The sequence below is a fragment of the Chanos chanos genome, chromosome 6, assembly GCF_902362185.1.
Source record: "Chanos chanos chromosome 6, fChaCha1.1, whole genome shotgun sequence".
Classification (NCBI taxonomy): Eukaryota; Metazoa; Chordata; class Actinopteri; order Gonorynchiformes; family Chanidae; genus Chanos; species Chanos chanos.
In genome coordinates this window covers 8,220,541-8,248,040 of record NC_044500.1, presented here as the reverse complement: position 1 = coordinate 8,248,040, position 27,500 = coordinate 8,220,541, and the positions used below count along the sequence as shown (strand labels likewise).

The 27,500-nt window shown below is 46.4% G+C and overlaps 1 protein-coding gene across 3 annotated transcripts in view; it reads right to left on the bottom strand.

Moving 5' to 3' along the window:
* The window catches only part of dscaml1 (Down syndrome cell adhesion molecule like 1), a 106,529-nt gene that overhangs the window by 21,820 nt on the left and 57,209 nt on the right, over positions 1 to 27,500 (bottom strand). For all 3 annotated transcript variants that reach the window (XM_030776930.1, XM_030776931.1, XM_030776932.1), the window contains 14 exons: positions 19,492 to 19,638; positions 19,037 to 19,315; positions 16,448 to 16,723; positions 15,735 to 16,031; positions 11,399 to 11,671; positions 9,653 to 9,934; positions 9,157 to 9,276; positions 8,809 to 8,985; positions 3,324 to 3,529; positions 2,222 to 2,318; positions 1,887 to 2,015; positions 1,010 to 1,177; positions 749 to 819; positions 50 to 290 (listed from right to left, as the gene is read on the bottom strand). In XM_030776930.1, coding sequence (XP_030632790.1) covers positions 50 to 290; positions 749 to 819; positions 1,010 to 1,177; positions 1,887 to 2,015; positions 2,222 to 2,318; positions 3,324 to 3,529; positions 8,809 to 8,985; positions 9,157 to 9,276; positions 9,653 to 9,934; positions 11,399 to 11,671; positions 15,735 to 16,031; positions 16,448 to 16,723; positions 19,037 to 19,315; positions 19,492 to 19,638 — 2,763 coding nt within the window. The remainder of the gene's footprint in view (positions 1 to 49; positions 291 to 748; positions 820 to 1,009; positions 1,178 to 1,886; positions 2,016 to 2,221; positions 2,319 to 3,323; positions 3,530 to 8,808; positions 8,986 to 9,156; positions 9,277 to 9,652; positions 9,935 to 11,398; positions 11,672 to 15,734; positions 16,032 to 16,447; positions 16,724 to 19,036; positions 19,316 to 19,491; positions 19,639 to 27,500) is intronic.

Below are 27,500 nucleotides of genomic sequence, written 5' to 3'. Positions count from 1 at the left end.
ACTGTAATGTGTGTGTGCGTGTGTCTGTGCGTGTGTGTGTGTCCCGTACCATCTTCCAGTGTGGTAGCGTTTATCTCGGAGCTGGAGGGACCAGTTCCAGCCCTGTTAAAGGCCTGGACCACCACACCGTACTGGGCAAACTTCTTCAGGTTGTCTAGAGTATAGACTTCACTGTCTCCTGTGGCTTTCATCTCCACAATGCTGTACTGCCCATTACTGCCCGGCCCGTTCTCTCTGTAGCCGATCTGATACCCACGGATCACACCGTTCTGCAACTCTTTCTTAGGGGCCTGCAGGTGAAACGGAGAGAGAGGAAATGAGAGGAGTGAGTCAGACGAAACTCTGCGTGTGTGTGTGTGCGTGTGTGTGTAAGACAGAGTGAGAGAGAGAGTGAGAGAGAGAGGAGGGTGAGAATGGTGAGTCAGAGACTTGCAACAGAAGCTGAATATGAGGGGAAATGTATGTGTGTCTGTGTGTGTGTGTATGTGTACGTGTGAGCGTGTGTATTTGTATGTGTATGTCTATGTGTATGTGTGTTTATGTGTGAGTGTGTGTATGTGTGAGTGTGTGTATGTGTATTTGTGAGGGCAGGGCAGGATGTGCATGTGTGTGTATGTGTGAGTGTGTGTGTGTGTGTGTGTGTGTGCATGTGTATGTGTGTGAGTGTGTGTGTATGTGTGAGTGTGTGTGTATGTGCATGCGTGTTTATGTGTGAGAGCCGGGCAGGGAGAAAGAGAGATCAGCTTACCTTCCATGTGACACGGATGCTCTGAGACGTCATTGGCTGTAAAATCACGTCCATAGGCGGCCCATCCGGAGCTGGAATAACAATCATTTCGACAAAATGGATGAAATACATAAAATACTACTTTCTATCGAATTTATGTGCATGTGTGTGCACTCGCGCGTGTGTGTTTATGTGTGTGTGCATGCATACATGCGTGCATATGTGTGTGTGTGTGTGTGCACATGTGAGTGTGTGTGTGTGTGTGTTTGTGAGAGAACCTACGGGCTTCCTCAGTGCTGATGGTGAGTTCTTTGCTGGCTTGGCTTCGGCCGATCTTGTTGTAAGAGTACATTCTAATACTGTACACACTGGCAGGATGAAGCTCCACTATATTAGCTTGGTTATTGGTCGGGGCAATTTTGCGTGTGGCGTGTTTCAGTTCCCATGGGTCTAGAAGGCAGAAAAAAAGACAATAAGCCTAAACACACTGAACAACACACTCCAGTCAAAGAGTTTTAAAAACTAAAATTGAACAAAAGAAATAGATTACTCAAACATTAGTTCAGTTTGTTAATTTAAATTAAGAAAAACATAGCACTCAACCTACACGCAGACTATTTCATGATAACTTATCACAATGTATGTATGTCAGGCAGTACATCTGAATCTGTCTGCACCACAAATGTGTTCTAAAGAGACACAATCAGGGTGTTTTAGTCCAAGTTGTGTAGACATAGCTGGACATGTTGATGCTATGACAGCAGCTACATCAGTGGTCGACAGGACTCGGTTTAGGTTTAACCCCAATTCTTAAACTGTCTCACCGAATGCTCTGCTCCGTCCGTTCAGTCGAGTGCTGAAAAGCCCTGAACCATGTGGAGCGGATAGCGCTCCAGAGAGGAGAAAGGTAAATAAGGGATTCAAATCCATAACCACCTGACTGCTTCTCAGAGAAGAAGAAATGTACCTGACACTCTCTCTTAAAATAACGCGTCCAGCGCGAGGGATTCAAACTCACGACCATTTGACCGTTTCGCAGAGGAGCAATGTGCCTGACTTCATCTCATTTATTATCGGCAGCGTTGAATTTCACGCCCATGACCTCTTGACCCGTTCCGAGAGACAGAGAGAGAGAGAGAGAGAGAGAGGGAGAACACACCTGACTTGTTTTTATACTCGATGTCGTAGCTGGTGATGATGCTGTTGCCGTCGAATCTCTGAGTCCAGCGCAGGTTCATGCTGCGGTCCTTCACCTCTCGAACCTCCAGCTCAGGAGGATCTGGGGGCTCTGGAGAAGGAGGAGTTAAAAAAAAAAAAAAGAAAGACAGAAAGAAAGGGTGAGTGAAAGATGGAGGGGCGAGGAGGAGGAGGTAGAAAGCAGCGATAGAAGATCGATTTTCTGCCAGCGGAGAAGACACGTCGTTATTTCGGGGTCGTGGGGGTGAGGGTGTGTGTGTGTGTGCGCGCGTGTGTGTGTGTGTGAGGGGGTCTTGCCTTGAACAGTCAGCTGAATCAGTCCTCTCCCCTCTCCGTACGAGTTGATGGCGTGACACGAGAAAAAGACCGAGTCTCCTCTTTCAGCGGGTTTCAGCTGGACACACACACACACACACACACACACACACACGGACAGAAAGTTCATGAAGGTTTACACCTTTTAGAGCGAGAACCTTTTTTTTTTTCTCTTCTTTTGATCGATTTTTCTCTCTGCTTTGTATCGAAGATTCTTTCCAGGCCGAGTTTAGCAGGGTTTCTTCGCCTGACTAAAATGATCACAAAGCCACTCATTTTTTTTCCCCCTCTGAGTTCTTTAGTAATCCATCCTCCTACTCAATATCTTGTATCCTTTTGTTGGTGTTCCTTTCATTCATTCATTCATTTATTCATTCCTTCAGTTAGCTGTGGCTCTCGTCCAGAACGCTTTACACTTATTACTTCCTATGTGAGAGGTCACACATCTCTGGAGTAAACCTGAGGTCAAGGTGTCATGTGTGGGTCTGGTTCTAATTATCTCAGTTTACTGCTGAAAACCCTCTGAAATGTACAGAAGTCTTTCAACTGCCACTGAATAAAGTCAACTATTGGACTATTTACAATATTTATGGCAAACTGGCCATAACTGTGAGTCTAACATTACAGATCTCCCAAACACATACCATAATCCATACTCCTCACTTCTACACACTATATGATGAGAGCAATTTCAATTTTTTTTAGCCTCATATTTGAAAAGGAAATGATGAACGTAACAAAAATAAGTGGAAGACAGAGACAAAGTCTTGGTTGGTTTATAGGAGAAACACGGTGTAATCATATTTAACTGAGTCTGCTAAATGTGGTAGGTGTCTGTACACAGTTCTTTTGAGTCTTAAGCGCTCCACTGGGTCAAATGGGAAACAAAACCATCCACTTTCTAACAAACAGACCAGATTTAACCATCATTCACCAGATAAGAACCCAGGACCCTTAACTCTTGGACTACTTCCCTAACCTCCACAGCCCAAATCAGCCATTTGAAAAATCCCTCAATTTCTTAAAACCAAACAAACAAACAAACAAAATCAGGGGTAAGTTGTTTGTTGGGTGGAGGTTTAACCTTTAGGGTGGAGACGACTTCATCACTCTTCTCGTTGGGGCTGGTGGTGATGGAGTAACGAGGGTTGCGGTCGGGGTCGATGACGGTGTCGCCGCGTTCCCAGCGAATGATGATCGGCCACTCTCCCCGAGCCGTACAGTTCAGCTCCTTGTTCTGGCCTTTAATGGCCATGGTTGTGTTAGGGTGAGACGTGATCATCGCTGGAACTGCAGAGAGAGAGGGAGAGAAAGAAAGAAAGAAAGAAAGAAAGAAAGAAAGAAAGAAAGAAAGAAAGAAAGAAAGAAAATGAAACAGAAGAGTTAGAAGAAATAAGGATAGAATGGAGACAAGGGGTAAAAAAGAATGAAAAAAAGAATAAATATATATTTTAGAATCTTCCTCTTTCTTTCGTCTCTGAAATTATTTTTTGCGACGATAATAATGTCATTTGTATAATTCTGTTCGCTTAAAGCTTTAACAAGATTGAGAACACAATACTCAGAGCTGTAAAACATCATCAGTTGAAGGGGACTGTTTTTGGAAAGAATGGAAAGTCTGTCTGAGATTTCCTAAAGCAGTTTATTCTGTGCTGAAGTATCACACAGGTCCATGCGATGATGTCAGAGCAGTCTGAACCCAGCATCCTCTCCTCTCACAAAACCTGTCCTTAAATCTGTTTTAAATTTTTTAAAGTTTTTCTTAAGAACCAACACTACCTCTGTTTTCTTTCTCAGTCGCTTTCTCACACCGTTTCCCCTTGAGTTACTCCCCTCTCTCTTCCTCACACAAACACACACACACATGCATACACAAACACACACCCACACACACGCGCGCGCGTATACACACACACACTCACACACACTCACACACACACACACACTCACACACACACACACTCACACACACAATATTGATCTGAGGAGGGTTCCGCTGTTTTGTTTTCATCATTTATTCATTCTTCCCTCTCTCCACTGAGTGAAACAGACAGAATTGAGAGAGGCAGAGGAGAGGAACGATTCAATCAATAACACTAACACTGATTCAGAGAGAGAGAGAGGGAGAGAGAGAGAGAGAGAGAGAGAGAGAGAGAAAAGAAAGGGAGAAAGGGTCAGAAACCCCACTGCCCTTAAGGAGTGTATGCAGTACTTAAGTGAAAACAGACATTAAAAATATATGCTCTATTGATACTGACATGTTATTTATATATAAAACATGTGTTATGTAGGCAGTGAGTTCCTACATGATACATCATGAACCCACAGTGCACAAGGGCACAGACAGTAAAAGTCAGCAGAAGTCCCAGACTCAAACATGAGTCATTACAGACAGCAATCTCCAGGAAAAACGGACGGTTCCTCAGTGCCTCATACACCGTAAGTGCCATTCAGAGAGTCGGAAAGGTTGGAATGTTCAGAGACAAAGCGCAGACATCTAATATGACACTATAGATACTTGAGAGTAATAGATGTGTAGTGTGGTGTGTGTGTGTGTGTGTTTGTGTGCGTATGCGTGTGTGTATGTGTGTGATTTAGCGCAGAGCTTTACTAAATCTCTTTCTTAGTGTGTATGTGACCATTTTCGGTTTAACCGTACATGTTTTAAGCATGCTCGGCTCAGAATGGTCCCACAGCTGTGGTGTAGTGTTGATTGGAGTTTTCTGAGATCCAGATTAGTGTCATTAATCAATATTATGGATTAGAGTAGGACAGAACCCCTGTGTTTGCTGCTGCCGATAAGTTAGTCTACGAACAACCCGCTACATTCCCTTCAAACAGGTTGTGTGTGTGTGTGTGTGTGTGTGTGAGAGAGAGAGAGAGGGAGAGGGAGGGGAGAGAGAGAGAGAGAGAGAGAGAGAGAGAGAAGGAGAGAAGGGAGAGAGTGTGAGAAGACGTGAATTATGATGGCTTTCAGTGAACGGTTAATTTAACAATTCTACCATAGCACAGAGCATTTAGAATTACAGTACTGAGACAGAGTCTTCCGGAATCTTTTTGCACAAAAGCTTTCCTGACTGACTGACTGACTGCCTTACCAGACCTGTGAAGAACAACTACGCAACTGTAACTTCTGTTCAGCTTTAGGCTTCAGTTTAGCAGCTTTTAGCTTTTATTTGCCTTATATATTTCTTCAATTGTTTCAGTTGAATGTCTTTTTAAGCCTCGCGGTGGATCTGAACAGATAAGAGTGTAAAGGATGATCCGTTATGTGTCTGTGTCTCTCTCTCTCTGCTGTGTCGTCTCTTTCTTTCTGTCGGTTGCTGTCTCAATATGATGAAGTCATTTTTTCTTGTCTTTTCTCTTTTCATTTCCACCATTCTCTGTGTTGTACTGACATTAAGGCTGGGTCATTGATTCCTGTGACATAGGATGACTTATGCCTGTGTGCTGTGTGTGTGTGTGAGAGAGAGAGTGTGAGAGAGAGTGTGCGTGTGTGTCTGTGTGTGATGAGTGTGTGTGTGATGAGTGTGTGTGTGTGTGTGTGTGTGTGTGTGTGTGGGACTGACTGATACGCTGCAGGTACTAGAGCATCATAAATGGTTCCCATGGGCATCAGTTTGTGAGGTGAGACCACATCTGTGGACGGTTTATCTTAAACAGAGAGACAGAGAGAGAGAGAGAGAGCGAGAGAGCAAGAGAGAAAGAGAGAGAGAGAGATAGAAAGCTCTGTTGCCTACACCGGGACATAACCTGAACATATAGAAAACCGTTTAAAAGACATATCTGCCCATTACAGAGAGACAGTGTCATCTGGGTGAAGGGGAGAAGGTCTGTCAGATCTATTGCTACTTTAAAGAGAAGAGGAGGTGGAATAAAAATATGGCTGTGTGTTTGAACAGAAAAAAAACGGTTCTATTTTAATGTGATCTGCATTATCCCAGGCAAAGATATTGTCAACACTTCTATCATAGAACAACAGAAATCCTTTATGTTTTTTGACCGTTCCTTTTTTCATGACCCTGTGTTTAATTATTTACTGATACGCACCAACATTTTTATAACCATAAAGTATGTGTAAGTTTGGAATTTATGAGAAGCAATTATGCTTATGTGTGTAATCTCCCAGAGAGAAGAAAAAACTCAAACTAGTAAAAAAGACATAAGCAAAAACAAAACAAACAAAAAAAAAAGAACAGAAAAAGAAAAATTACATCTCAGCTTCTGGCACCAGCACCTACATATACTGAGTTTCTTATCAGGGATCAGTCACTCTCCGCCCACATAATTACAGTTATTAGGACTATGGATACCAAAAACTGATCCTAGATCAGCATTCTTTCCCTGCAAAACCTGAGTGGAAACCCTCTTTAGAGTCATGTGAGGTTTGTGTAGAGTGGTCTGTTTGATAAAGTCATGACTCACTCTTGACTGTCAGGAGCATAGAAACCCCGTTGAAAGTCATGTGAGGTTTGTGTTGAGGGGTCTGTTTGATAAAGTCATGACTCACTCTTGACTGTCAGGAGCATAGAAACCCCGTTGAAAGTCGTGTGAGGTTTGTGTGGAAACCCTGATTAGAGTCGTGTGAGGTTTGTGTTGAGGGGTCTGTTTGGTAAAGTCATGACTCACTCTTGACTGTCAGGAGCATAGAAACCCCGTTGAAAGTCGTGTGAGGTTTGTGTGGAAACCCCGTTGAAAGTCATGTGAGGTTTGTGTTGAGGGGTCTGTTTGATAAAGTCATGACTCACTCTTGACTGTCAGGAGCATAGAAACCCCGTTGAAAGTCATGTGAGGTTTGTGTGGAAACCCTGATTAGAGTTGTGTGAGGTTTGTGTAGAGGGGTCTGTTTGATAAAGTCACAACTCACTCTTGACTGTCAGGAGCATAGAAACCCCGTTGAAAGTCATGTGAGGTTTGTGTAGAGGGGTCTGTTTGATAAAGTCGTGACTCACTCTTGATTGTTAAGAGCATAGAAACCCCGTTGAAAGTCGTGTGAGGTTTGTGTAGAGAGGTCTGTTTGGTAAGGTCATGACTCACTCTTGACTGTCAGGAGCATAGAAACCCCGTTGAAAGTCGTGTGAGGTTTGTGTGGAAGCCCCGTTGAAAGTCGTGTGAGGTTTGTGTAGAGGGGTCTGTTTGATAAAGTCATGACTCACTCTTGACTGTCAGGAGCATAGAAACCCCGTTGAAAGTCATGTGAGGTTTGTGTAGAGGGGTCTGTTTGATAAAGTCGTGACTCACTCTTGATTGTTAGGAGCATAGAAACCCCGTTGAAAGTCGTGTGAGGTTTGTGTAGAGAGGTCTGTTTGGTAAGGTCATGACTCACTCTTGACTGTCAGGAGCATAGAAACCCCGTTGAAAGTCGTGTGAGGTTTGTGTGGAAACCCCGTTGAAAGTCGTGTGAGGTTTGTGTAGAGGGGTCTGTTTGATAAAGTCATGACTCACTCTTGACTGTCAGGAGCATAGAAACCCCGTTGAAAGTCATGTGAGGTTTGTGTGGAAACCCTGATTAGAGTTGTGTGAGGTTTGTGTAGAGGGGTCTGTTTGGTAAGGTCATGACTCACTCTTGACTGTCAGGAGCATAGAAACCCCGTTGAAAGTCGTGTGAGGTTTGTGTACAGGGGTCTGTTTGGTAAAGTCATGACTCACTCTTGACTGTCAGGAGCATAGAAACCCCGTTGAAGGTCGCGTGAGGTTTGTGTTGAGGGGTCTGTTTGGTAAGGTCATGACTCACTCTTGACTGTCAGGAGCATAGAAACCCCGTTGAAAGTCGTGTGAGGTTTGTGTTGAGGGGTCTGTTTGGTAAGGTCTTGACTCACTCTTGACTGTCAGGAGCATAGAAACCCCGTTGAAAGTCGTGTGAGGTTTGTGTTGAGGGGTCTGTTTGGTAAGGTCTTGACTCACTCTTGACTGTTAGGAGCATAGAAACCCCGTTGAAAGTCGTGTGAGGTTTGTGTTGAGGGGTCTGTTTGGTAAGGTCATGACTCACTCTTGACTGTCAGGAGCATAGAAACCCCGTTGAAAGTCGTGTGAGGTTTGTGTTGAGGGGTCTGTTTGGTAAGTTCATGACTCACTCTTGACTGTCAGGAGCATAGAAACCCCGTTGAAAGTCGTGTGAGGTTTGTAATGAGGGGTCTGATTAGAGTTGTATGAGGTTTGCGTTGAGGGGTCTGTTTGATAAAGTCATGACTCACTCTTGACTGTCAGGAGCATAGAAACCCCGTTGAAAGTCGTGTGAGGTTTGTGTTGAGGGGTCTGTTTGGTAAGGTCTTGACTCACTCTTGACTGTCAGGAGCATAGAAACCCCGTTGAAAGTCGTGTGAGGTTTGTGTTGAGGGGTCTGTTTGGTAAGGTCTTGACTCACTCTTGACTGTCAGGAGCATAGAAACCCCGTTGAAAGTCGTGTGAGGTTTGTGTTGAGGGGTCTGTTTGGTAAGGTCTTGACTCACTCTTGACTGTCAGGAGCATAGAAACCCCGTTGAAAGTCGTGTGAGATTTGTGTAGAGGGGTCTGATTAGAGTCGTATGAGGTTTGTGTAGAGGGGTCTGTTTGATAAAGTCGTGACTCACTCTTGACTGTCAGGAGCATGCTCTTGCTGATGTCAGAGCCCACGCCGTTGCTGGCCTGGCAGAGGTAGTAGCCGCGGTCCTCCTCCAGAACGTGTCGGATCAGCAGAGACCCGTTGGCCATGATCTGGATTCGACCGGTCAGCGGTACCGGGTGGTACTGCTGAGGATTCCCAATACCTGATTGGTCAGAGGACACAGAGTCAGAACAAATGAAATAGCAAGAATGGTAAGTAGAGATGAGATGTCTTCTCTGCACTTATAAGGTAAATGTTCAAAAAGTAAATTTTCAGGTGGGTGGGGGGGGGGGGGTGGTTGTGTGTTTTTGTTGAAGGGAAATGAAGTTGAGACCTTTGGCGTGTTTCCACATGACTTTGGGGGGCGGATAACCATCCACAGAGCAGTTTAGCACTCCCGATTTTCCATAGATCCCATCCTGATTATTGGGTTGCACTCGAAAACGAGGAGGAACTGAAACATTGCACAAAAATTAAATAAGTTAATAAAACAAACAATTAGTTAATAAAACTCTCCAACACAGTGTGTTAATACCCTATCCCTTCCTTCAGTCTCCTCTCCTCCCCTCCCCTCCTCCCCTGTCCTCTCCTCTCCTCCCCTTTCTTCTCCTCTCCTCTCCTCTCCTCTCCTCTCCTCTCCTCTCCTCTCCTCTGACTGGCAGGCAAACAGGTGTAAGTACTGACTGGTCAGAATAACCGTGACCCCGTGGGTGTTTTCGACAGGTTTGATTTCTCCATAGACGGGCCATGAGCGTTAAATGTAGAAATGACAGTTGTGTGTAAAATCTCGTGGCTGGTTTAAGTGAGACCCATTCCCAGACTCGTCTCACCCGTGACGATGAGCTGTCTTTCAGAGCTGACGGTCGCCGCGTCGTTACTGGCGATGCAGGTGTAGTTCCCGTTGTGTTTGAGTGACACTTTGGAGATCTGGAGAGAGCTCATGAACTCCTTGGTCTCTATGGTGACGCCCGAAGAGCCAGACACGATCTCCTGTCCGTCCTTTTGCCAGGTGATCCGGATGGGCATGTCTCCGGAGGATACCACACATGCGATATACATCAACTTCCCGATGGAGGTAGGGGGGAAATCAAAGGGCTGGATCAATGGGGGCACTGGAAAGACAAAAAGAGAGAGAGAAAGAAAGAAAGAAAGAGAGAGTTATTTTTGAGTGAGAATGAGGGTGGTAGGAGGACATGGTGAGGACAGGGGGTTAACAAAGGGAGAAAAGAGAGAGAGAGAGAGAGAGAGAGAGAGAGAGAGAGTACCGTGCACATTTAGATGCAGTAGAAAAGGTTGGTATTTGAACCTGCCTATGATCTGCAGTGTAATCCACCCCCCTCCCCTCCACCCCCCCTCCTTTTCCCCTCTACCCCACCCTATTCCTCTCCAGCCCATAATAGCTTCTCTAATTAGAGCCCAATTGGCATTGGGAATAATGGCGTTGCCGTGGAAACGGAGGTGGGGGGCTACACGGGAGACATCTGGGGGATTTAATCTGGGCCTCGTTAAAATTCATCTAATTAAATCAGAAACATGACAAGACAAGCAGTGTACTATACTGCCTTCATACTGGAGTCAGTGTTCTCTTGTACTGACGCATGACACCCACACACACACACACACACACATCACTGTCCCTCCACTGATACCAAAATTCATGAACACATACACACATACACATAAATTTATATATAACCCTCTTTCTTATTTTGTCATTCATACACACACACGCTTGGACTAACACATGCACGTACTCACACACACACACACACACACACACACACACATATAGACACACACACACACTCAGTAATTGATGAATGGTTATAATGCTGAACCAAGCCACTAATCCTCTTAATCAGGGGCTATTAGTGCCTGCTCTATGTCTCTGAGTTTTGTAGAAGGGCGTGTGTGTGTGTGTGTGCGTGTGCGAGAGAGAGAGAGAGAGAGAGAGAGAGAGGGAGAGAGAGAGAGGGAGAGAGAGAGAGAGAGAGAGGGAGAGAGAGAGAGGGAGAGAGAGAGGGAGAGAGAGAGAGAGAGAGAGAGAGAGAGAGGGAGGCATGGAGAGGAAAATAGAAAAGGGTGTGAGGGAGGGGGGCAACTCTCCAAGCCTGAAGCACAGCTGCTACAGCACCCTCCCACACTGCAGACCCCTCACACACACACACACACACACACACACACACACACACACACTTATCGGTTGTGTGTGTGTGTGTGTTTGTTTGCGTGTGTGTGTATGTGTGTTTGTTGTTATAGGGAGAATTAGCAGAGGAAAAATGAGTAATCGCTAACCCATCCTTCATCTTCAAGCTTCCAGTTCAACACCATTACATCCACACCTACATTACAAACATTAAAATACTGTCATCCGTAACACATCTGTTTTACACACACACACACGACTGTTGTTTTACAGTCATTCAGGGTAGTCACGTGATCAAATACACCACAGCCATTGGCCCTGTGCTGGCTGTGAGAGGAAAGCACACAGTGACTGCTGATCAAGTTTAGTGGAGGCCCAGTACAGTTCGGGCGGCCTGTCTGTGTTTTCTGAATGGGACTGTGCAGTTCACCTTTGACGGTGACGTAGACCGTCTGACTGATGGAGAGCTGAGGCTGGATGAGAACGCTACACAGGTACGCCCCTTCGTCCATCCCTTTCTGCACGTCGCTGAGTTTGAGCGTCCCGTTCTCGTACACCATCTGTCTGTGGTTGTCTGGCAACAGCATACCGTCCTTATACCACTTAATGGAGTAGTAGGGATAGCCGATCACGCGACAGTTTATGAAGGTGTTCCGCCCAGCCACTGCTGTGATGTTCTTCATGGCACGGATACTGGGTGGACCTGAGAATGAGAGAGAGAGAGAGAGAGAGAGAGAGAGAGAGAGAGAAAGAGAGAGAGAGAGAATAAAGAAGAGAGTGAGAGAGAGAGGAAGAGAGAGAGAAGTGTGACAGAGAGAGAGAGAGACAGACAGACAGACAGAGAGAGGGGTGGAAATATAGGCAGGGCAGTACAGAGCAAGACAGAAAGAAAGAAAGAAAGAAAGAAAGAAAGAAAGAAAGAAAGAAAGAAAGGGATACAAAGTGGAGAGCATAGGAGAGATTGAAAGAAAGAGAAGAAAGAAAAGGATCAAGGGAAGAAGCGAAGAAGAAGTAGAGAGGAGAAAAGCAAAAACAACGTCAAATAGGAGTTTACAGTAGGAGAGGGAAAACCGTAATGATAAAGGTTTGAGAGAAGGAGGGAAAGGGGGAGGGGAGGGGGGAAGGAGGACAGGAGAGAGGGATTATACAGGTAACGGGGGGGGGGGGGGGGCAGCGAGGGGTCAAAGGTTAGTTTATAATGCCCTCTTATTTTTACAGCAGTGCGTTTGTGTGTAAGTGTACGTGTGTGTGTTTGCGGTGTCTGCTTCTGTGTGTCTTCTTCTTATCACAGCCGATTGAAAGCAAAGCCATATTTCTGATGGCATGGATTGGAAAAAACTTTGACTGGTTAGTTGTCATTTCTTAAAGAGATCTCATATATTTTACGTTTCATGTAGTCAGTCATGTCATCCATCTATCCTGTGAACAGATCTTCATTTAAACTATTTTTTTTTTTTTTTTTTTTAACTGGAGAAATTCTCACATGTCCTGCACTCATTTCTGCTCTGCTGCCATGACAACAGTGACATCATAATAGTCCTGTGTGTTTTTAACACAATTCAGGAGGGAGGTGTACAGTGACGGTACATGGGCATATATATGTAATTATATACTGTTTATGGATATTCCTCATGTCAAATTACGCTCTAAATAGGATAAACATCTTAGACTGTGCAAACCAGATTTTAGATCTTTTATTCATAATTTATAGAAAGTATGTTGAGTGTTGTGTGAAGTTAGAACGAATGTATTGCATGTATTGTATGTATTTTAATCATTGTGGTTCTGTCTGTGACTGTTCAAAAACTACTTTCTACATTTAGAATCATATCTATTTATCTTCACCAGACACACTGACACAAACACGCGCACACACACACGCACACACACAGACACACACGCACACAGTGAGAACAGAGTGGTCCATGAGGATGAGTTGAGCTATGCTAACAGTGCTAGCCTCAGGCTAACCGTGTGTTATTTGGGCTGGGTGGTTTGTATTGGGTTAGACACTGCATTCCAGTCCGTTCATTGGCTCCTTCAGAAGGTCAGGGAGCCTAACTAGATTAGCACAGATTGGCAGCCCAAAGGCCTCATTAGCTCACCATTGAAAGTGATTGGATCCAGGTCCCCTTTGAAAGGTTAATCATCACCCTCCCAGGGTTTTGTGTGTGTGTGTGTGTGTGTGTGTGTGTGTGTGTGTGCGTGTGTATGAGTTTTGGGAAGGGAATGACTGTCCCTCTCAAGATCTGTGAAAGAGTTTTGTTCTCAGAGGAACAAGACTGTAGCAGACAGGAGTGCACAGGACCCACTCCACTAAACCACTAAGTAGTCTCCTTCCCACGTCTCCTTTCCTCCAAGAGCACTATCCTGCATACGGATTAGGATTTGAGGTGAATCAAAATGGTAGTTAACACCGTCCACGCTGCCAACAGACACGTGGTGCTTATGAAGAGCAGTGCAAATGAGAGAAAGGAAGCAAGTGAGCGAGGATGGAAGCTTCCACAGTAAACTGGAACGGGGCCCTAACGGACACTGAGAGTCTGAAAGGAGCAGGAATCAAAAACTAGACAGTGGAAGACTTAGAGTGAAGACAGACGATAGTTGGGGTGAAGAAGACGGAGTGACAGGGCGAGAGAGAAAGAGTGAAATTTGTTTGTCACAGACATTGAGATTGTGAATATGTCTCTCGATGGTGAATATGGAGATTCGGGGAAACAGAAAGAGGGGATTTTTTTTTATTTTTTTTTATTTTTACTTCCTCCTTCTATTCTTCTGTCTCTCTCTCTCTCTCTTTCTTTCTGTCCCTATCTGCATCTCTCCTTCCCTCTCTCCTTCTCTCTCTCTCTCTCTCTCTCTCTGCGGGCTGTGCACAGTGTGAGCAGAGCTTTTGAAGTCCCTGTTCTGACAAGTCAACCCCTGATGTATTATTCACCAAGACTGTGGCACACTACCCCCCCACCCCCTCTCTCTCTCTGTCTGTCTCTCCTCCTTTGTTTTCAAACACTATATGAATTCATGAACTCGTATAAACACCCTGAATCAGGAACAATAGGGAACAGCACAGCATTGTAATGCTTCAAGTGTTTGTGTGTATGTGTGTGTGTGTGTGTGTGTGTGTGTGTGTTTTATTTGTTATATTCTCGCTATATGGGTGTGTGTAAATGTAAGTGCATTAGTGTTGTCAAGTTGTATGAGTGTGTCACAGTTTGAGTGCATCAGAAAAGAAGTGTGTGTTACAGCTGTCGGGTTGAATGAGTGTGTCTGTGAGAATCTATGCGTCACTGTATGTGTGTGTGTGTGTGTGTGTGAGAGAGAGTGTGAGAGTGAGAGTGTCTGAGCATGAGTGTGAGTGTGTGTATGTATACGCTTATGTGTGTATGAATGTGCGCATACGTGTGTGCGTGTTTTGCGTGCGTGTGTGTAAGAGTGTGTGCACGTGCGTGTGTGTGTGTGTGTGTGCGCGGCAGGAATGTGACTCTTTGGTACCAGATCTCATTCTCACTCCAGTGATTGTTCTGGCAGGTCTCCTTAAAGCAGACAGACATGTCATAACTGAACAGCATCTCACAGACAGAGAGAGGGACAGAGAAAGAAAGGGGGAGAGAGAGAGAGATAGAGAGAGAGAGTGATATCAGGCTTGTCAGCAAGATTCACCATCAATCCTTACAGATGTGAGGTGACTCTCTCTCTCTCTCTCGCTCGCTCTCTCTGTCTCTCTCTCTCTCACAGAGCCGTCCAGTTTTACCATGAAAGGTAATGGACAGTTCAGGTCTCACCCTCTCTCTCTCTCTCTCTTCCTCTCTCTTTCTCTCTCTGTCTTTGAAGTAAAAGAAGAGTGACTCAGTCAAATAAAGTAGTCTATTCTGCAGTCTGTGTTCCTCCTTCTCTCTTCTTTCTCACTGTCCTCTCCTCCAATGTTCTGCCTGTCCATGGATGACGTGGCATACCCTCTGTCCCCTCTCTCTCTCTCTCTCTCTCTCTCTCTCTTTCTCTTTCTCTGGCTGGACAGAAGTTCTCTCCCTTCTGCTAGCTTTCATAACTCTCCAAGAACATTTCTGATAACACATATGTGTGAGACATGGAGAAATAAGAATGAGAACAGACCAACTGTGTGTTGTTTGTGTGTGTGTGTGTGTGTGTGTGTATTAAAAAAAGCAATGGCAAACAGGAAAAAGAACAATGATTCTCTATGGTTAAGAAAGCTGAGAAAGGCAGAAAGACAGAGAGTGTGCAAAAGAGAGAGAAATGGACGGAACAAACAAAGAGAAGAAAATATCTAAAGAGAGGTGTGTGTGTGTGTGTGTGTGTGTGTGTGTGTGTGTGTGTGTGTGTGTGTGTGTATGTGTATGTACGCGCGGGCGTCCGAACGGTGTAGTTTGAACAAAATAAGCAGGGCACACTCCACCAACATGCACACACACACTCACACTCACACACACATTACCACAACCACACATAAAGGGATAGGCTGAGATAGAGAGGGAGGTGAAAGGTCAAAGAGAGGGTTAAGGACTGGGAAGAGGATATAGGACATACAGTATAGGGTTTAGGGATTAGGAATTAGGCTATAAAGGATTACAGATTGGGGATTAGGGTATAAGAGTTTAAGGTTTCGGGATTAGGGACAAGGGTGTAAAGGTTTAGGGATTAGGGTATATGGGTTTTGGGATTAGGGATTAGGGTTTAGGGATTAAGGATTAGGGTACAGGGTATAGGAGGGGTATAAACACCCTACTGACTGAGATTGAAAAGTAGACAGGCACCTCTTACGTTTATGCGCGCTTGGTACTCAGCGCTCCCTGCCGAGTTGCGAGCGACGCAACGATACACCCCTCCGTCCCGGATCTGCGGGTTGCTGACGTTGACGTGGGAGACGGTGCTTCCGTCGGAAAGCGTGTACTGACTGGCCCTGTGGGCGGAGTCTCTGGCGACGGCCTCGTCGTCCAGCGTCCAGGTGATGGTGGGCGGGGGAGCGCCTTTAGCAGCACACATGAGCGAGAAAGGTTCACCAGGAGCGACCACGCGCTCACTGAAAGAGGAGACAATACGGGGCGTACCATCTGAGAAAGAAAAGGGGGGGGCGGATTTTATGTATTTATTGTGCGTCGGTCAATTTCTCCTCAGTAAATGCAACAAAACTGGCAGTCGAGATGAGTAAAAGGAGGGATGGGGACTTGATTTGATTCTAGAAGTTTCACTGTCAGTAAAAACTGCAAGGATAATCAACCATTACATCAGAACATCCATATCAAACACACGACTGGTCAGAAAGACAGGTAGATAGAGAGAGAGAGAGAGAATAGATAGATAGATAGATAGAGAGAGAGAGAGAGAGAGAGAGAGAGAGAGAGAGAGAGAGAAAAGAAGAGAGCAGGAGTAACAGAAAGTTCAGTGAATGGAATCAAAATAACAATAGCTGAAACCATGGCATATTCTCACTCTTTCACACACACACACACACACACTCTGTGCTTACCCTCTAGCAGTATGATGGAGAAGTCCTGTGCGGTCTGGCCTTTGCGTGTGGCAAAGCACTGGTAGGCTCCGGAGTGCTTTTTCTGGGCTGCCGTTATGAAGAGGGTCTCATTATGAGCGCCCTGGATGGAGAAATGCTGGTCCGGCAGAACCGGTTCTGTGTTCCGAAACCAGGACACGGTAAAATGAGGAGAACCCTGAACAGCACAGGACAGAATAACTGTACTGCTGATACCTGTCTTCAGATTCTTAGGAGAGAGAGTCACTCTCAACGGTTCTGAGAGAGAGAGAGAGAGAGAGAGAGAGAGAGAGAGAGAGAGAGAGAGTGAGTCAGGGGTAATGTTATTATTATGTTTCACATTGCTGATATCTATGACAGTAAAGCAACTTGAATTGCACTGAACTGGATATATTGAAATTGAAAAGAGAACTGGGAAGAGAATGATTAGATAGATAGATAGATAGATAGATAGATAGATAGATAGATAGATAGATAGATAGATAGATAGATAGATAGATAGAATGAGAGACTCAGACAGCGTATGAGAGGAAGAGAGAAAATGTCAGTGAGCAATAAGGCAGCTGGTGTTATGTGCTGGGGGCTTCTCTCTCTCTCTCTGTGTGTGTGTGTGTGTGTGTGTGTGTGTATGAATGCCCCTCCTTTCCTTAGCTCCCCTGTCAGAGTGTGTATGTGCACATCGCACTGATATGCCCACCAGCCAAACGTCCAAATGCCCACCCCACCTCCCTCTCTCTCCTCTCTTTCACTCCTTTCCTTCCCTCCTTCTCATCCCTTGTTCTCTACACCAAAGTCTTGAGTCGATAACGTCTCACTGGTCAACCCCCTTCCCCCTCCCTTTTTTTTTTTTTTTTCCCTCCACCTCTTCCCAGTGACACAGAAGGAGGCCGCCCACTCTGTCACCGCGGTGATGCTGGGCCGAAGGGGCGGATAGGAGCGGGCAGGGCAGACTTCCTGTCTGGCAGTATCATGCTCACACACGCATCTCAGAGAGGTGACAGTGGCCTTAGCCTGTGCCAACATCGTTTAACCGCCCTGACATGTCAACACTGGCCCTCGCTCTTTCTCTCTCTCTCTCTCTCGTTCTCTGTCTCTCCCTCTCTCTGTCTGTCTCTCTCTACCTGTCTCTCTCTTTCATCTAGTTAAATGTGTCTCTATCACATCGTCTCTCACAACACTCATGTTCTCTCTAAATCTATCTATCTATCTATCTATCTATCTATCTATCTATCTATCTATCTATCTGTCTGTCTGTCTATCTATCTATCTATGGCTACCACTAACTCTCTTTTTCTACCTCTCACACACATCTTTCAATCTGCACTCCCCTCTGTCTCCTTCGAATGCACTCTCTCACTCTATCCCTCTCTTGCACACTCCGTTTTCATCTTTCCAACTCATCCCTTCTTTTCTCTCTTCAGTCTTTCTCTCATTCTCCTCTCTTTTGACGTCATCTTCTCCTCCTCCCTCTTTCTCTTCTTCTTTCTTTCCCTCACCACAGAAAACAAAACAATTATCACACGGTCTGTCCCATGGCACAGGTCTGATCAAGCTTTGAGCTATAGTCAGTCTCTGAGCCGAGTCGCTAAGTGACCCCTCAGGTTAACTGCAGTGAGTAAATATCCTCACACGCTCATGTGTGGAAGAGGACTGTGTTTCATGTCAAACTAATGGCTCTTTAAACGGAGAGCACTTGTCAGATGCCAAGGGGACAACTCTACCCACAAGTCTTAGTCATAATGTACCATAACGCATGATGCAAAACGTAAGGCTAACTGGAGCTAGTGCACAGCCTCACCTCACTGTGAGGTATTAGCATTGACGGTTTTGTACTTTTATTTTCACCGTTGCGTTCTAACGTTAAAACAAGTTTATAGGTGAGGATTTTGAGGCACTGGCTGTGTGAGCTGGGTTTAAAGACTCATCCATAAAAACAGAACAGCAGAACAGGAAGCTAAGATTTCAGCCTTAGCAAAACTAGCACAGGAGTACATGGGATAACGCTGATGTTAGCATACTGAACATGCTGCATACAAAGAGAGTGGAACGTATCAAATCTCCACCAACATAGTTCTTTTCAGGCAAATTCAATAAACAAACAAACAAACAAAAGAAAGTTGTTTAACTTGATTGAAGAGAAAGAGTTAGCATCTTATTGCGACTTTGCTGCAGTTCTGCTTTTCTTCAGTTCCACTCTTCTCTCTTTTCCCAAGCCTTCTCCCTCTGCAACACGCTTTTACTTTCCTCTCATCCTTTCTTTCTTTTTTCCCTACCCTACTCACTCCTTTTTTCTCTCTCTACCTCCCTCTCCATCTCCTCCTCCACCTGTCGTCTTTCTGGTCACGCTTTTTTTTTTTTTTCATCATAGACACTTTACATAGCTGTCTATATAAATGAACAATTCAGTGCAGTATAGATCTAAACAAGCATTTCTTCTAAATACGTCTAAAAATACACGTATTTAAAACACACACACACACACACACACACACACACACACACACACACCCTCACTCAACCTCTGCCTGTGTCACTCTCTGTGTGTGTGTCTGTCTGTCTGCGTTTGCTCACCGATGACGTTGAGGTGACCGGTGACTTCCTTGGAACCGAAGCTGTTGGTGACCTCACAGATGTAGTTTCCGCTGTCTTCCAGCCTGAGGTCGCTGATAGTCAGTCCGGTGAGACGGCGCGTCCAGCGTGAGTCGGCCGGGAGCGGGCGTCCGTCTTTAAGCCAGCGGATAGTGGGATTAGGGTAACCGGACGCAATGCAGGGGAGCTCCACGCTACGCCCCACCTGTACCTCTCCCGACTGGAAACTGTCCATCACAGTGGGACTGGATTCTGTGGGGTCTATGGCAGACAGGAGAAAGAGATAGATGCAGAGAGTGAGAGAGGGAGGGACAGATATGGGATTAAAGAATCCCTGGTGTTTCAGTTTTCAAGGTTTTCTAAGAAAAAAATACATATGAGACAGACAGATATACACACGTACACACACGCACACACACACACGGGCTTTGTTTTACCTGGCACAGAGAGTCGGGCTCCGTTGCTCTGCCGTGTTTCTCCGCTGTACTTGTGTCTGGTGATACAGCGGTATGTGGAGAGAGCGTCCTCCTTCTGAACGTCAGATATGTACAAAGCACCATAGGAGGTCAGGAAAAACCTGTTCCCTGTGAGGAGAAACAGAGAGCAGACCCCAGGTCAACACACAAACTCACTCTTGCACTAAGACATCTAAATCAGTCATGGGAGAAGGGACCTACAGGCAACAGGTAGATTTTATGTCCAGTGGTAATTTCATACACTCACACACAGACATAGGCAAACACAGCTGCTATTAGCAACCTAAGCTCTTTGTGATCGTCTATCTCCATGGCCTCTGCTGGCAAAGGAGTGAGTGAACGAAAGAGAGAGAGAAAGAGAGAGAGAGAGAGAGAGAGAGGGAGGGAGAGAGAGAGGTGTAAATGTTTGATGTGTGTGTTATTGTAGAGGTATATTACTGTCATGTCCTTTTCACATCACTGAGTAGCTTGGCCTGGCTGATTTATATCTATGTCGATAAAGCCCATATTTCACACACACACACACACACACACACACACACACAGAGTGTTTCTACTTGTCTGAAGAAAATTCCTCCTGTGTCAGTACATCTGCCAGGATTGGGGAATCTGGCCGCCCTGCTGGCCATCCTGTGTATTGTCGAGTTGTGCTTTTGTTTGTTTTGGTTTTGCCATGTGCTTCTGTTTGTCCCTGTGTACTCCTGTCCCCGCCCCCCACCTGATCCCTATTATTACCTCGTTTGTCTCCTCCAATAGTCTGTCTCTGCTGTTTATTGTTCTGTGTATTTAAGTCCTGTGTTTGTACCTGTTCTTTGTCAGATTGTGACCTTTTGTTCTCTCTGCCAGTCTGTGTGTTTTGCCTCCCGTGATCTGTTATTTTTGACCGTGTTTACCTGGATCTGTTTTTGCTTTACGTTTTGGATTTGGTTGCCCTGTGGATCCCTGGCTCTGACCTTGTTTGTATCCTGTTTTTGACCAATCTTTTGCCTCACGATTTGGATTTGTTTGCCCTCTGAATTTCTGGATTTGACCTTGGACTGGACACTGTTTTTGAGATTTGGATTCTGATTTTTGTTCTAAATAAATCTTATTTTACTCAGTGGGTCTGCGATTGGGTCTTGGTCTGTCAAATCCTCACAGTACAATCTGACCAAGATGGACCCAGCAGACCCCGGTCAGGTGAAGACTGCTCTGGAACAGCAGGGAAGAATGCTGGGAAAACACCAGGCTCAGCTGGATTCGCTAAGCAAGATCCTGGACTCGCTTGCTGATAATCTTGCAGACTTGACGGCTAGTATCCAGCCCCTCCGGCTAGCCCAGAGCGACCCACAAGCCCCTGCCATCTCTTCGCCTGATACCCCAGCACCGTGGTCTTCACCCTCTCCGTCTGTCCCTGAGCCTCATCTGCCGCCTCCTGAGAAATACTCTGGTGAGCCCGGCACCTGCCGTTCTTTTCTGTCCCAATGTTCTCTCATTTTTGAGCTGCAACCTTCTTCATTCCCCACCGAACGAGCTAAAGTAGCTTATGTAATCACTCAGTTGTCTGGTCGGGCGAGGCAGTGGGGAACAGCTGTCTGGGAGGCTGAGTCATCCTTTTGTAGAGATTTCCAGTCCTTTTCCACAGAGATGAAGAGGATATTTGACCGTTCAAAACATGGGCGTGAGGCTGGTCACGAGTTACTGCACATGCGCCAGGGGCGGAGGTCTGTGTCTGATTTTGCCATTGATTTCCAGACTCTGGCCACCTCCAGTGGGTGGAACGTAGATGCACTATATGACACCTTTCTGAATGGCCTCTCTGAAGACATCAAGGATGAGCTAATCACTCAGGATCTGCCTGACACCTGTGAGGCCTTGGTGAACCTGGCCATCCGAATCGACGCACGGTTACAACAGCGTCGCCGAGGTACATTTTCCAGGGGCCCCCTGAGAGCAGCTGCCGAGGTTCCGATCAGTCAACCGACCCTCCCATCATCACCAGTCCATTCTCATACTCTGGAGCCTGAGCCCATGCAAATCAGCCATGCCCGTCTGACCCCAGCTGAGAGACAGAGGAGGATAATCACCCGTTCCTGTCTGTATTGTGGTCAACCAGGACACTTCATTGCGACCTGCCCAGTAAAACGCTCACCAGTAGGACGAGGAGTACCGGTGAGCATGACCCCTGTCAAAATCTCCTCGACGCAACGCACCCTTCTTCCTGTCACTCTGGAGTGGGAAGACCAAAGACTTGAAGCTTCAGCCTTGGTCGATTCAGGTGCTGAGGAGAACTTCATCGACTCCTGCTTGGCTGCTCAGTGGGGGTTGCCTACTTCTTTGCTCAAGTCGCCTTTGGTGGCCCATGCATTGAATGGACGGAGGTTAGCCAACATCACACACGTCAGCATCCCGGTGAGTCTCAGTCTTTCTGGCAACCATCATGAACAACTACTTCTCTATATTATTGATTCCCCTCAAGCACCCATCGTCCTGGGTCACCCTTGGCTATCCAAACACAATCCTCACATAGACTGGTGCAGCAGCAAAATTGTGGGTTGGAGCCCATTTTGTCTCTCTCATTGCCTCCGTCATGCTCAGATTCCTGTCTTTCCAGAGTCCAAGTCCTCTGAAGAGTTTCCTGACCTCTCTGCTGTTCCTCCTGAGTACATGGACCTGAAAGCTGTGTTCAGCAAGTCCAGGGCCACGTCCTTACCCCCACATCGTCCATATGACTGCGCCATAGATCTCCTGCCTGGCACGTCTCCTCCTAGGGGGCGCCTCTACTCTCTGTCCCGTCCCGAAACTGAAGCCATGAATAAGTACATTCAAGAGTCCCTGGCAGCAGGTATAATCCGTCCTTCCTCTTCGCCTGCAGGAGCAGGATTCTTCTTTGTTGAGAAAAAGGATGGCTCCCTCCGTCCTTGCATTGACTACCGGGGCCTCAATGATATAACCATCAAAAATCGCTACCCTCTTCCCCTCATGACCTCAGCCTTTGAACTACTTCAGGGCGCATCCGTCTTCACCAAGCTGGATCTCCGCAATGCTTACCACCTGGTCCGAATCCGTGAGGGGGATGAGTGGAAGACGGCCTTTAACACCACCTCTGGCCACTATGAGTACCTGGTAATGCCCTTTGGTTTAACCAATGCACCTGCGGTGTTCCAGGCTCTGGTCAACGACGTCCTCCGGGATATGCTAAACCAATTTGTCTTTGTCTACCTTGATGATATCCTGATCTTTTCTAACTCCCTTGTAGATCATGTCTCTCATGTCCGCAGAGTCCTCCAACGCCTGCTGGAGAATCAGCTCTTTGTTAAAGTGGAGAAGTGTGAGTTTCACCAGGACACGGTCTCCTTCCTTGGGTTTGTTATCTCAGCTGGCACTATTCAGATGGATCAGAAAAAGATCAAGGCGGTATTAGAATGGCCTACCCCTGCCAATCGTCGGGAGCTTCAACGCTTTCTGGGTTTTGCTAATTTTTACCGCCGTTTTATTCGTAATTACAGTACCTTGGCTGCCCCGCTCACTGCCCTAACCTCATCGGCTGTTAAATTCTCCTGGTCCCCTGCAGCAGAAGCAGCCTTCCTTAACCTGAAGCAACGTTTTACGTCTGCCCCAGTCCTGATCCAGCCTGACCCTGACCTACAATTCATCGTGGAGGTGGATGCTTCCGACATCGGTGTTGGAGCAGTTCTTTCCCAACGCTCCCCCAAGGACAATAAGGTCCATCCTTGTGCTTTCTTCTCTCATCGTCTCACTGCTACCGAGCAGAATTATGACATCGGCAACAGGGAGTTACTGGCAGTCAAGTTGGCACTGGAAGAGTGGAGACATTGGCTGGAGGGGGCCTATGTTCCATTCCTCGTCTGGACTGACCACAAGAACTTAGAGTACATCCGAACGGCCAAAAGACTCAACTCCCGTCAAGCTCGATGGTCCCTATTCTTCTCCAGATTTAATTTCACCCTGTCCTACCGTCCTGGCTCCAAAAATATCAAACCTGACGCTCTTTCTCGAAGATTCACCTCTCCAGAAAGTCCTCAAGAACCAGATACCATTCTTCCCTCTTCCTGCCTCGTGGCCGCTGCACAGTTGGATATAGAATCCACGGTGCGTGCTGCCCAGTTGAATGAGGCAGGCCCCAGTCAGTGCCCCACTAACCGTGTTTTTGTTCCCAGCATTGTCCGTTCACAGGTCCTGCAGTGGGGTCACTCATCCCAGCTGTCCTGCCATCCTGGAGTCAGACGCACGCAGGCCTTCATTGGTCGGCGGTTCTGGTGGCCATCTATGGGAGAAGATATCCGCAACTTTGTCGCAGCCTGCTCGGTCTGTGCCCAGAACAAGACTTCCAACCAGCCACCTGCCGGCCTGCTACAACCCCTGCCCGTTCCCAAGAGACCCTGGTCCCATATCTCCCTGGACTTTGTCACTGGTCTGCCTCCATCAGAAGGTAACACTACCATCCTCACTGTTGTGGATCGCTTCTCCAAATCAGTACATTTCATTCCTCTCCCAAAACTTCCTTCCGCCAAAGAAACAGCAAATTTCATGATACTACATGTGTTCAGGCTGCATGGCCTACCTGTTGATGTGGTGTCAGACAGGGGCCCACAATTCACATCCAACTTCTGGAAAGCCTTCTGTAAACTTCTTGGTGCATCTGTCAGTTTGTCGTCAGGTTTTCATCCACAGACTAATGGCCAGACTGAGCGGGCTAACCAACAACTAGAGACGGTGTTGCGGTGTATGGTTTCCCAGAATCCTACCTCTTGGAGTCAACAGTTACCCTGGGCAGAGTATGCCATCAACTCCCACACGTCCTCCTCTACTGGCCTGTCCCCATTCGAGTGCTCCCTTGGCTACCAACCTCCACTGTTCCCTGACCAGGAGGAGGAAGTTGGGGTGCCTTCTGCTGAGGCTTTCATTCGCCGCTGCCGTCGAACCTGGAGGCGTACGCGCTCTGCCCTTCTTCGGTCCACAGCTAAGATGAAGCACCAGGCTGACAAGCATCGCTCCAAGGCTCCTCTGTATCGCCGGGGGCAGCGTGTGTGGCTCTCCACCCGAGATCTTCCCCTCAGAGTGGATTCCCGCAAGTTGGCCCCTCGGTTCATCGGACCTTTTCCCATTGTCAGAGTTATCAGCCCCACTGCAGTCCGTCTCAAGCTTCCTACAACCCTTCGTCGCATTCACCCCACTTTTCACGTTTCCCGGATCAAGCCATTCATCCGCAACCCCCTGTGTCCTGCCCCCAAACCCCCCCCACCCCCCCGGCTCATTGATGGGTCAGAGGCGTACACTGTGCGCCGATTGCTGGATGTCCGTCGTCGAGGCCGTGGGCTCCAGTACCTCGTAGATTGGGAAGGCTACGGTCCTGAGGAGAGGTCCTGGGTTCCAGCCCGTCACATTTTGGATCCCACGCTCATCCAAGACTTCCACCGCCAACATCCAGCTTCATCTTCCATGACGCCTGGAGGCGTCCGTTGAGAGGGGGGGTACTGTCAGTACATCTGCCAGGATTGGGGAATCTGGCCGCCCTGCTGGCCATCCTGTGTATTGTCGAGTTGTGCTTTTGTTTGTTTTGGTTTTGCCATGTGCTTCTGTTTGTCCCTGTGTACTCCTGTCCCCGCCCCCCACCTGATCCCTATTATTACCTCGTTTGTCTCCTCCAATAGTCTGTCTCTGCTGTTTATTGTTCTGTGTATTTAAGTCCTGTGTTTGTACCTGTTCTTTGTCAGATTGTGACCTTTTGTTCTCTCTGCCAGTCTGTGTGTTTTGCCTCCCGTGATCTGTTATTTTTGACCGTGTTTACCTGGATCTGTTTTTGCTTTACGTTTTGGATTTGGTTGCCCTGTGGATCCCTGGCTCTGACCTTGTTTGTATCCTGTTTTTGACCAATCTTTTGCCTCACGATTTGGATTTGTTTGCCCTCTGAATTTCTGGATTTGACCTTGGACTGGACACTGTTTTTGAGATTTGGATTCTGATTTTTGTTCTAAATAAATCTTATTTTACTCAGTGGGTCTGCGATTGGGTCTTGGTCTGTCAAATCCTCACATCCTGTGAGTGAAAAAGAGTCTCTTCTTTTCTTCTATTTTTTTGGGAATAGAGTGAATAAAAGGTGTCTGAGAGGAAATAGAAGAATGAAAAGAAAAAAAGACAGGTGGTAGTGTTTGTGTGAGTGTGTGTGTGTGTGTGTGTGTGTCTGTGTGTGTGTTGGCTTTTAGAGGTACATGAGTACACTTTTGTCTGACTAATGAAACTGTGCTTTAGGTTTAAGTTGAGTGTCCATGGCAGAAAAGGCCACAGTCAAGGCTTAGCTCATCAAAAGAGCATTATTAGTGTCATCTGTGTGTGTGTGTGTGTGTGTGTGTGTGTGTGTGTGTGTGTGTGTGAGGACAGTGAGTCCAGATATGTGCGTGTTTGTTTGATGTTTTCTGTCGGAATATTGGAAAATCAGAGGCATTGGGAACAATAGATCCAGTAAAATGTGTCAGTGTGTGTGAGTAATGTCACACACATTGTGCATGGCCCTATTTTTACACATGACCCTGTCCAACCTTCCAGTTGAGTCACACTCCAGAAAGTCAGCTAAGAGTCTGTTGTCCTTACCTCCCCTTACACACACACACACACACACACACAAACACACAGAGCTCTTATCACTAAGTCAACATTTGGCCTAGGAGGGGTAAGTCATTAGTAATGTGTTTGTGAGTATGCATATGTATTTGGATTGTTTTGAGTGTATGTGTACGGTATTAGGGGTGTGTGTAAGTGGTTGTTATGAGGGGTGTATATGTACATATGTGTGTGTGTGAGTGTTTGTGGGCGTTATTAGGGGTGTATATGTGTGTGTGGTATTACGAGTGTGTGTGGGTGTTATTAGGGGTGTGTGTGTGTGTTTGGTAAGAGGTGTGTGAATGTGGTATTCTACTGCTTTGTTGGTGCTAAGGAATCCGTCTTCATTTGCCACTGAGAATGAATGTGTTTATGGACATATTGACAGATATATTCAGCATCAACTTAGATATTCTCTCTCTCTCTCTCTTTGTGCATGTGTGTGTGTGTGTGAGTGTGTGTGTGTGTGTATGTGTGTGTTCTAGTGAGTGTGAGGGATGACGATCAATGTGGTTTATGGCTCTGCTGCTCCATCCAAAGTAGATTTATTAAAGCACACAAGACAGGACTGACACTACAGTCCACACACACACTCCATCACTCTAACAAGCAATGCACACACTCCTACACACGCAGCCACACACACTGCTACTCATGCACACACACACAGACACACAGAGATGCGCGCACACTCATACACACACACACACACACACACACACACACATACACACAGAATTTGGCAAGAAGAGATTTTCATGCTCTATAACACATGTTGTGAATGTGTGTGGTGTGTCTTTGAGAACTCCTGTGTGTGTAGGTGTGTTTAGAGACATGATTTTCTGAACGTAGATTTGAGTGAGTCATAACCAGCACAACATGTTTGTGGAAGTGTGTATTACAATCTGTGCAGGTCCTTGTGCGTAAATGCAAGTGAGTATTCATTCGTGTGTGTGTGTGTGTGTGTCTAACTTTGTGTTCATGTATGTACGTATGTTGATCTGTGTGAATACATGTATAAATATGTGTGGTTTTGGAAAGGCTGTATTTCTCTATATGCATACAACTGCAGGCAAGTACCACATGTGTGCGCGTGTGCGCGCGCATGTGTGTGAGTGCGTGTGCGACTGTGTTTGTGAGTGTGTGTGTGTGTGTGTGTGTGTGTATGTGTGTGTGTGTGTGTGTGTGTCTGTGTGTGAGTGTGTGTGTGTGTGTGTGTTGGTATCGTGCTGAGTGGTAGGCCTGGCAAACTGGTAATTTTCAGAGTCTGCCCTTTTGTTCCAACCTGAGTATTAAGTATTACGGCATAATATGCACTTAGTGACTTTACCCCCACAACACCAGCACAACTCTGTCACAACACTTCACCC